We start from the raw sequence: 9,821 nt of genomic DNA, 5'->3' as shown, positions 1-9,821 counted from the left end.
CAACTCGCCTGCCTATAAATACGATCTGCCAATAGAGACATCTTAGCATCTTGGAAGATTTAATTACAGGCAGGAGCTGCAGGAGGCCCCGGGCTGGCACCAAAACAGCTGAGCCTCATCTCAAAGGGGGGATGTACCTGCACAAGAGACTCTGCAGAGCCAGGTGTACCCTTCAACCTCCAGCTTCTTCCCAGACAGGGGCAAATTGGCCTTTTGGGAGATCTTTTATTCTATAAGTTCATTTATCAAAGTCAGAGCCTTTCTCTTGCTTGGCTGTTTGCTCAGAGGATGAGTTGTGTCCCTTCTAGGCCTCACTTCCCCTATAAAATGCTGATAATTTTTGCTCTCTTCTTCACAGTAACGTTTACTTTTCCAAAGATCTCGAGGCTTTTTACAATCTATTACAAATTAATTATTATTAAGTTAAAACAAACTATATACCCTAAATAAAGCAGTTCCAACAAAGCAGCTGGATGATGAGAGCAATCTGCTTTATGAACTCCCTTTTCCACTGCGCAATTTTAAGCATTTAGTTCCGCTTTCTAATTGCTAATATCCATTCTTCAATTACCCGCTGTTTTGTTTCAGATTTAAAAGATTAAAGCACGTTGTTATTTTATTATTATGTGAATTCCCTTTGTGTGATTGTTAGGTTTGGGTTTTATCTGCTTGCATATTAAACGCCTGCACAGGGAAGACTCGTACGTGGCTTGAAATGCGTTTCGCCTTTGGCGCAAGTTGCCGGCTGTTACTCAAATCAACATTTAAAGACAAAAATCAGGCAAAGCATCGTATTTCTCAAGCGCCAACACTTCATAAACAGCCTCGCGGTGAATCTCAACCCTCACCCGGCTGCAGCCAGCCCCTTGCAGGGACCTTTGCAGAACCACGGCGGGGGGCTCAGGCCCTCACGAGCCCTGTGCCAGTGTTTTTGCTGGAAATGAGAGCCAGGGCTCGGCCTGAGGAGGGATTTTCCTGCCCAGTTCAGCCCCTCTGGAGCGCTGGACAAGGAGCAGGCCCAGGCCTGGGGGGTCCCGGGCCCTCACGGAGTCCCCGTTCCTACGCAACGCGGTCTGGCACCAGCGGCCAGCACCAAAGATGGCGCCCGGGCGGCTTCAGCGCGCGCGCGGCCGCGCCCCAAGAACGGCCCTAGAGAACGGGGGGGCCCATCCTCAGCAAACATGGCGGCGCGCCGGCTTCAGCATCCCGCTGCGCCCAGCCAATGACACACATCGGTGGGGCCGGACCGCGCGGGGATTGGCTGGAGGCGCGGATTCAAACCGGAGCGCGGGGCGGTTGGGGATGCGCGCGCCTCTGAGCTCCGGGTGAGGGACCCTGAGGGGAACCTGGGGGCGCTCCGCTGAGGGACCCTGAGGGGAACCTGGGGGCGCTCCGCTGAGGGACCCTGAGGGGAACCTGGAGGGGCTCAGGTGAGTGCAGGGATGGGCGGAGGAGGGCTGGCGGCGAGCTGGGAGGAAGCGGGCGCTCAGGGAAGTGCGGGGGATCCGGAAGGCTGAGGGGAGCGGCGGATCCCGGAGCCGCCCAGGCCCATTCCTCAGGGTTATCGGAGCCCCGGTCGCTCGTCTTGGGGATCGAGACCCATCTCCCGGCCTCGGGGGTCGCGGCCTCGGGGGTCGAAGCCCACCTCCCCGCCTCGGGGGTCTCGGTGGGCGTGGGGATGGTGATGCTGGTGCTGGTAATTGAGGCACCGAGCTGGGCCTGCCCCGTGCTCTGAGTTCGCAGGGCAAGGGCAGAGCTCTTCCACACGGCCCAGTCCGCCTGATAGAGAAAGTACTGAGGGTATCGGTGTGCCTGTGAAGTCTGTACTTGTGAAACAGGTACCTCAAAGCCTTCTGTGCTTGTTGTGATCCCTCCTGGCACCTCTCCCAAGCTTTCCAGCACCAGCGCATTTCCCTGCCCTGCCTGCCCCAGCCACCTCTCGCATTAGTGAAGTCATTTCTGTCTTGCTGAGCTGGAGACTTTCCCCTTCGCTGCCTCTGTTTATGCCGTTGTTGCTGCTGTTTGAGAGAAATGTGCTGACTGGTTGAATTTTAACAGCTATTTGCAGGAGGAGCTGTAACTTAAAATGCAGCTAAATTTAAAACTGTATTAAAATTCCCCGGAATGTTGCTCCTATTTTTATCTTACAAAGTGCTGAAAACTTGCAGGTTTTTTGTGGCCTATATAGTACCAAGATATTTGTAGACAGGGCATGGGCTTTGTTCTGTATCCTTTCTGCTGGGAAGGACTTGGGATCCCTCATCTTGCCTTGGGTTCTGACCCTCAGTGCTGTGCTGGAGGATAGTGGAAACACTAAGGTGGGCAGATCTGCCTCTCTCCAAAGCTCTCTTATCCATAAACTGTGGAGAGCTGTGGATTTTCATTCCCAATGGAAAAAAGGAGATGCATAGATCTCCATAAAACATGAGTTTTGTTCGTGCAGCTTCTCGAACACGCCTGAAAGCATTACAACCAGTAACTCTGAGGCTGGTTCTCTTCTCTTTGGGCTGGTTTCTGCTCGGAGGTGGGAGGGAAGGGCTGGGCTGTCATTAGCTGTGTTTTTTTGGCAGGAGGATGGAGATTGCCATGGTGAACCTGCGGGGTCTGTACGAGCAGCTCACGCGCCAGGCCGAGCTTCTGAGCGAAGGAAACGAATGCCGTGAGTTTTGTTCCTCAAGAATCTGCTGAAGATGCTAAAACCAGCCCAATCTGGGTTTTTCCTTTATGGAGAAACATCGAGTCCCAGCTGAATTTCTATGCAGGGCCACATTCTGCTCGTAACAAACTGTGCTGCTTGTGCAATGTCTCATGTTCCAGCTCTTCTGGCTGGTGCTGACAGGTCTGAAAAGTGGATCTCGTGTGGCTGGGTTCTCCACACCTCAGCTGGGAGCAGGTTGGGCATCAAGAGGAAGAATTTCTTCATGGAAAGGGCAGTCAGGGATTGGAGAGGGCTGCCCAGGGAGGTTTGGGATCCCCATCCTTGGAAGTGTCCAAGGAATGACTGGACGTGGCACTCGGAGCTCTGGGCTGGGTGACAAGGTGGGGATTTGGCACAGATTGGACTCGGTGATCTTAGATATCTTTTCCAGCCTCAGGAATCCTGGGATTCTGTGTGAACCGATTCCTGCTGTCTCCTCTGCTTGCCCAGCTAAAGCTTCACGTGTTCTCTCTCCAGAGTTTATCCAGTTAGCAAAGAACTTTGAGGAGTACCGGAGGGAATGGCAGAAAACAGAGCACGAGCTCGGCAGGTACAAAGATCTCCTCATGAAGACAGAAGCTGAGCGCAGTGCCCTGGACGTGAAGCTGAAACACGCCCGCAATCAGGTGGATGTGGAGATCAAACGGCGACAAAAAGCTGAGATGGACTGTGAGAAGCTGGTGAGTAATTCCTGTTATCCATCAGCTGTTGGGAGGGTGGAGACAAGGCCATTTAACTGCATTGATCAGTGGCACTCTTGGGGAGAAAAGGGAAAAAAAAGCAAGGAATTGGTTCAGCTTCTTGGAGCAGCCTTCTGCTTTGATCTGGGAAAGGAGACTGAGCTGCCATTACCTGTCTGAGCTGCCATTACCTTCCTACAAGCATTAGCAGCCCACTGACACAAGTTCTGAGAGCTTATCTCTGGTATCTCAAACACTTGGGGTCTTACAGTAATTAAACACAGAGTGTCCAGCTGCTGATGTTATCTGTGCTCACAGGAGCGGCAAATCCAGCTGATTCGGGAGCTGCTCATGTGTGATGCCTCGGGCAGCATCCAGCTCAGCGAGGAGCAGAAGTCTGTCCTCGCCTTCCTGAACAGGCCACAGACTTCTCTGGGAAATGCAGGCAACAAAAGGTAAGGAAACAGCTTTTTATTTGAGGTGTCAGGCATCAATCCAGCTGTCGGCCTCTGTGACACATTCCGCACCCATGTCAACAGTTTTCCTTTTTGTTCCACTTTAAAATACGGCTCTTCTGAGTCAGTGAGATTGTTCTGGAACCGTGACTGACTGAAAGCCAAACTGATACAAGCTGCTTCTAATTTTTGTTTTTTAGGCTGTCTACAATAGATGAATCTGGCTCAATTCTGTCAGACATCAGCTTTGACAAGACCGATGACTCACTGGTAATGTAACTCCACGTTCTGAAGTTCTTCTCCCCTGTAAAGCCTGAGGGGAGGGGGTTGATCTCCAGAGACCCTTTGTGTTTAGATTACTGGGATATTAACCTGGCTGAGCTGATTTGCATTTCCCGGGTGTGCTGTTGGCTAGAATTTGATGAAAGCCCTGGCCAGGGGCTGTGTGGTATTTACCATTAACCAATGTATTTCCCCCAGGACTGGAATTCCTCGGTGGTGAAAGCTGTCAGGCTGAAGAGGAGAGAGAAGCGGGTATTGTTCAATTGTTCCTTGTCACACAGTTTCCACTGTTCCCCCTGGCTGCCACAATGCCACCATCTGTCACCTCACAGCCACCTGTAGTGACCTCTGAGCCACTGAGCAGTCAGACCTTGCATGGATGTGCTGTGAGGGTTTAGATTGAAATTTAGGTCTGATGCCATTGTTTGTCTACCGAAAATAAGTGGAGTTTCTGTATATCTTGTGGTGTTACAGTCTGGGGTTTGCTAGAAAACACTTGGAGATTATTAACAGCTCCCAGATTAGGGGAAAATGGTGACATAAGGGGAAAGTTAACATTTTTCTATGCTGTAAAGGAGCTGGTGCTTGTTCTGCTTTAATCTGCAGAAGATACAGGTGGGAAAGAGCCTTAAACCATCACCTAGAGGAACTGGGAAGAGTCTGGGATTTGCTTAGTTGCTGTTTTTTGTGTGTGTAGTTTGTGGGTTTGTTGGGGTTTTTTGTCCTCTTTTCTTAGGCTAGCTTTCTTTTTCTGAACTGAATTATAAAGCTGGCTAGGAAAATTATCTGAAAGAGGTTTTCTAGTTCTTCCTGGCACCTCGAAGGTTGCCACAAAGCAGAGGTACCTCTGGAGGACTTGTCTGCACACACCACAGATGCACGAAGCGTTCAGTCCTCCTAGTCACGCTGAACCAGTGTCATGCCAAGTGAAGAGCATTCCTGCTCCTAAACAAGAATGTGCTCTCTTTCCAGCGCTCTTCCAGGAAGTTTGCTGAAGGCCCCCCAGCTCCTCAGAAGAAATCCAGATCCATTAGCAACACAGCAGACCAGGTATGGTGGTCACAGCTGGGTTTGTGTGCGCTTGGCCACGGTTCCTGCCTGTTTCCAGGGCCACTGGCACTCCTGTGTTCTGTCAGCTCTCCTGTCACTGGTGTATTTGTCATTCCAGGCTAATGAATCCATAGTAGCAAAGACCACTGTGATGGTCCCCAATGATGGTGGCCCAATTGAAGCCATTTCTACCATCCAGACTGTGCCTTACCCTCGGAGGAGCCGGAGGAAGAGCGGTAGGTTCAATCTCCATCCTGTCCTGACACAACTACCTGGCCTATCCTGAAATGTTCGTTATTCCAGGACCTGGGAGCTGCTTCTGGTTTATGATAGCTGTGCTTTTGGGGGCAGAGGGTTATTCCAGCCAGTCAGCCTCGTTCTCTTGTGTCTTCCAGGTCCTTTGCAACCCTGGAACAGCGAGTCCAGCATAGGCAGTAAGCAGCTGGAGTCCAAATCAGACACCGATGGCTCCAGCACCCCGCAGCACAACGGGGGAGTGAGGCTGCACGACTTTGTTTCAAAGACGGTGGGTCTACAGGCAGGAGGAGCTTGGAAAAGCATCTCCTTCCATCTTGAAATGTGTGTGATAAGAGGCTAACAGCTGTGTCAAGGGAGGTTTAGGTTGGATATTGGGAAAAGGTTCTCCCAGAGGGGCGGTCGTGCACTGCCCAGGCTCCCTGGGGAATGGGCACAGCCCCAAGGCTGCCAGAGCTCCAGGAACATTTGGACAATGCCCCAAGGGATGCACAGGGCAGGATTGATGGGGTGCCTATGCAGGAGCTGGACTGATGATCTCTGTGGGTCTCCTCCAGTTCAGGCTATTCCATGATTCTATGGCTATGTCTCGGGTCAATACCTGCATGGATCAGGGAACTGTTACCCAGTTTAATTCCTGCCGAGTTACCACACTGCACTAATCTCTCCCATCTGTGTGCTCTGCATCACCAGGTTATCAAGCCAGAATCATGTGTTCCATGTGGAAAGAGAGTCAAGTTTGGGAAGATCTCTCTGAAGTGCAGAGACTGCAGGGTGGTGACTCACCCGGAGTGCCGGGAGCGCTGTCCTCTGCCCTGCATCCCCACGCTGACGGGCACTCCGGTCCGCATCGGCGAGGTGGGTCTGTGCCCTGGGCCCACCTTGGCTTGGGGACTCTCTCAGCTCCAGGGCTGCCTTCCCCAGCAAAAGCTCCTGTTGCTCAGAGCTGCATAATAACATGCAAATGAGCTCGCTAATGCATCATTCCACAAGCAGGGAGGGGGTGTAGGGGTGTGATGGTAGGAGGGCGTTGAGTGGGGAAGGTGGCAGCTCTGGGCAGGCGATGCAGCGTTGTGCTGATGGATGTGATGTTTCTTCATCAGTCCTGAGAAGAGCAACAATTCTTGTTTTCAGACCATAGATCTTGCTGTGAATTCCTGAGAGAGTATTTTCCATGTCTTGGTGACTGAATCAGTCTTTTTTTTTTTTACTTTCCCTTCTTCCTTTTAGGGCACCTTGATGGATTTTGTCCCTTCTACTCCTCCAATGATCCCTTCCATCATCGTGCACTGTGTTAATGAGATTGAGCAACGAGGGCTGCATGAGGTAAGAGGAAAATGAAGTGTGAAACAGTGCTAATGAAATGGGTTGTGCTGGTAGGGAAGCACAAATTTTTAACCCAAATATCCTGTATTTATGATATGGACTGTGCTGCTCAGTGAGTGACTGAGGTGTGGAGAGAAGGTGGGGATGGAAGAAAATCAGTTGACCTCCTCCTCTGAGCCAAGCTTTGTGCCAACAGACAGGCATTTACCGCGTCTCTGGCTGTGAGAAGACTGTGAGGGAACTGAAAGAGAAGTTTCTTAGAGGAAAGAACATTCCTTTGCTCAGTAAAGTGGACGATATCCACGCCATCTGCGGCCTTCTCAAGGACTTCCTGCGCAGCCTGAAGGAGCCCCTCCTCACTTTCCGGTTAAACAAGACTTTCATGGAAGCTGCAGGTGAGGAATTGCTGTGTGACATCTCCAGCTCTTTCCTGAGGCTCAGTGCTTGTGGTTTTGCTGTCAAGTGAGCCAGCAGGCCTTGCTGCTCTGTGGAGTCCTCGTGCTTGAATTGTAGCTGGGCAGGATACAAGATTATTAGCACAGCATGAGCAGTTTCTGGCTTATTTTTCAGGGTAGCTGTGGCTGTGAGGGGCATATTGCATCTTCTGGGAGTGCTTTCTTAGGTCTAAATATTATTTTTTCCTGCTAGAAATCTTGGATGAGGACAACAGCATTGCTGCTATGTATCAAGCAATTGGAGAACTGCCTCAGGCCAATAGGGACACCTTGGCTTTCCTCATGGTCCACCTGCAGAGGTACGTTCTGAGGGACAGTGGGGTTGGAACCAGGTGATTTTGAAGGTTCTTCCCAACCCAAACCATTCTGTGATCTGAAAGGGGAAGGTTACCCCACGGGTGTTTTTTCTGATTGGGTCTGGTTACTGCTTGTGAGCATGAACAAATTCTGGAACAAACCCTCTGCTCCCTCAGAGGCCAAGTGTGTGTGGGACAGGGGACTTGTGTCACAAGTGAAGGGGTGAAGCTACATTCTTTTTGAATTTCTTATCTTGCAGGGTGGCTCAGAGCCCGGACACCAAAATGGACATTTCCAATTTGGCCAAAGTCTTTGGCCCCACCATAGTTGCCCACGCGGTCCCAGATCCTGACCCCATGACCCTCCTGCAGGACACGAAGCGTCAGCCCAAGGTACAAACCTTGGTGACTTTCTCTCTTCCAACCCAAACCATTCCATGATTCTGTGATCAGTGACTCACAGGGGTGTCTGTAGGTCGTGGAGCGACTCCTGCTGCTGCCCATGGACTACTGGAGCCAGATGATGATGGTGGAGCAGGAGAACATTGACCCAGCACACGTGATTGAGAACACCAACGCCTACTCCACTCCACGGACACCTGAGATTCAAGGTAATCCTGCCTTTTCCTCCCTTACTAAAAACAGCAATCCCAGCAGCCTGGGAGGCTCTCAGAGCTTCACACAGGGAGAGGGAAAAGCAAAGTCTGCCAGGAAATGCCAGATTTGTCTAGTGCTTTTGACAGATGCCAGGGAATGCCTGATGTTCCCTGCATGGCAAAGAAAAAACTTGAGCTGTCTCCACACTGTGCTGCTCTCTTTTGGCAGTGAGCATTCTGGGACCTCTCACCACCCCAGAGCAGCAGCTCTCCAAGACACCCTCATCCAGCTCCCTCTCCCAGAGGGTCCGCTCCACCTTCAGCAAGACCACCCCCAAGTAAGTGCCCGTGGGTGCTCTCATGCCATGTTTGGAATGACTGCAGGTGGTTTGGGTGCTCTAGGAGAGCAGATGTTTGGGGGCAGTCAGCATTTACTGCTCACTAAACCCTCCCTTAATCTGTGCTGTGGGAGCAGCAGCTGCCTGATGGGTAACAAACATCCTCCTGTGTACACAGAGGAACTTAGTTTGGGAGGTGGGTGAAATTTGGGTGAACGTTCCCTGCAAGAGGGAGAGTATTAAACTTCTGTGTCCAGCAGGAGGATGATACCTTGTTATGTTTGGTCTATGTTATACCAACAGGATATCAGTATGGAATCAGAATCCATACTGATGTTCTTGTGTTTCTCTTGAATTAGATTTGGGAGCAAAAGCAAGTCAACACCCCAGTTTGGGCATCAGGGGAACTTCTTTGCCTCTCCTATGCTGAAGTGAAGACCTGGGAGTTGGTCTTGTCCTGGCATTTGCACAGCAATGCTCACATGTGGAAGAAGTACAGGTTGTCTCTGTGGCCCCTGGCAGCTTATATTAAATGATGTTTTGCCTTTTATCTTTCAGCTTAACTGAGACTTTTAATGGGATTTTATAGTGCAATTTATTTTTATTATCTAATGCTGTGCTGAATGTAGTATTGGTGAAAACAGTAACGAGCAGGATTTGTTCAGTGCTAATCATTAAAGAAACTCTAGAGAATTGGCATTTTAACTAACATCTGTTTTTTTCCCTGTGTGAAGTAGAGCAGTCACAAAATGAGGGTCAGTTGGTTGGGGTTTTTAGGACTCCATAGGATGTTGTTGACACAGCAGTGCCTGAACTTTGTCAGAATCCAGGTTTTCCATCAGCACAGTCTTTCCCACCTGGCTGGTGGTGCAGCTGCAATCCTGAGGATGGCAGTGTTGGACTGGGCTGATGGCAAAAGCCTCTCTGTAATGAACTGCCCGAGGGACTGTGGCTTCTCCAAAGGAACATTTCCTGCTACTATATTTTATATATTTATATATATGTGTTTGCAGGGGTGAATTCTGTAGAGGAGGGTGTAGATACAAAGCCAAAGGGATTCCTGGGGAGCCCAAAGGAGTTAATGCTGCTCATGCTGGTGAGGGGAAGGAGGGTGGTTCAGTGGGGGTGGAAGTCCTGCTTTCCCAGGATCTGGGACCTTGCCCTGTGTGAAGACACCTGTGGAACACACAGGAGATTATCAAGTGGCTGTTTTTATTGAGCTTTGGAAAACTGTCCTGACTGTGCAGTGAAGTAAATGCTGATGTTTTACACAACCCACAGTTTTGTGTGCTCTGGCTCATGGTTTTAATTCGTGCTGTGTATTTTCAGCCAGGCATGTGTGGCCTCAGTGGAGGCTGAGGGGCTGATCTCTGAGGAGCTCCTGCCCCAA

General features: G+C 50.6%; 1 protein-coding gene across 2 annotated transcripts; it reads left to right on the top strand.

Moving 5' to 3' along the window:
* The first annotated feature begins 1,331 nt into the window (after window positions 1–1,331).
* Window positions 1,332–9,711, top strand: RACGAP1 (Rac GTPase activating protein 1). 2 transcript variants are annotated; one of them, XM_015652080.1, is made up of 17 exons: window positions 1,332–1,430; window positions 2,571–2,659; window positions 3,176–3,378; window positions 3,697–3,833; window positions 4,034–4,103; window positions 4,314–4,367; window positions 5,088–5,165; window positions 5,284–5,401; window positions 5,561–5,691; window positions 6,114–6,278; window positions 6,651–6,746; window positions 6,943–7,141; window positions 7,395–7,500; window positions 7,758–7,890; window positions 7,973–8,108; window positions 8,323–8,431; window positions 8,791–9,711. In XM_015652080.1, exons 2-17 carry the CDS (start codon window positions 2,575–2,577, stop codon window positions 8,864–8,866), a joined length of 1,896 nt encoding a protein of 631 aa, XP_015507566.1. In that variant the 5' UTR covers window positions 1,332–1,430; window positions 2,571–2,574; the 3' UTR covers window positions 8,867–9,711. The 2 variants fall into 2 exon arrangements, with proteins under 2 accessions (XP_015507566.1, XP_015507567.1); XM_015652081.3 differs by lacking the exon at window positions 1,332–1,430 and adding an exon at window positions 1,479–1,838.
* Window positions 9,712–9,821: the final 110 nt, after the last annotated feature.

The sequence above is a fragment of the Parus major genome, linkage group LGE22 (assembly GCF_001522545.3).
Source record: "Parus major isolate Abel linkage group LGE22, Parus_major1.1, whole genome shotgun sequence".
NCBI lineage: Eukaryota > Metazoa > Chordata > Aves > Passeriformes > Paridae > Parus > Parus major.
This window is presented reverse-complemented; position numbering and strand designations above follow the sequence as displayed.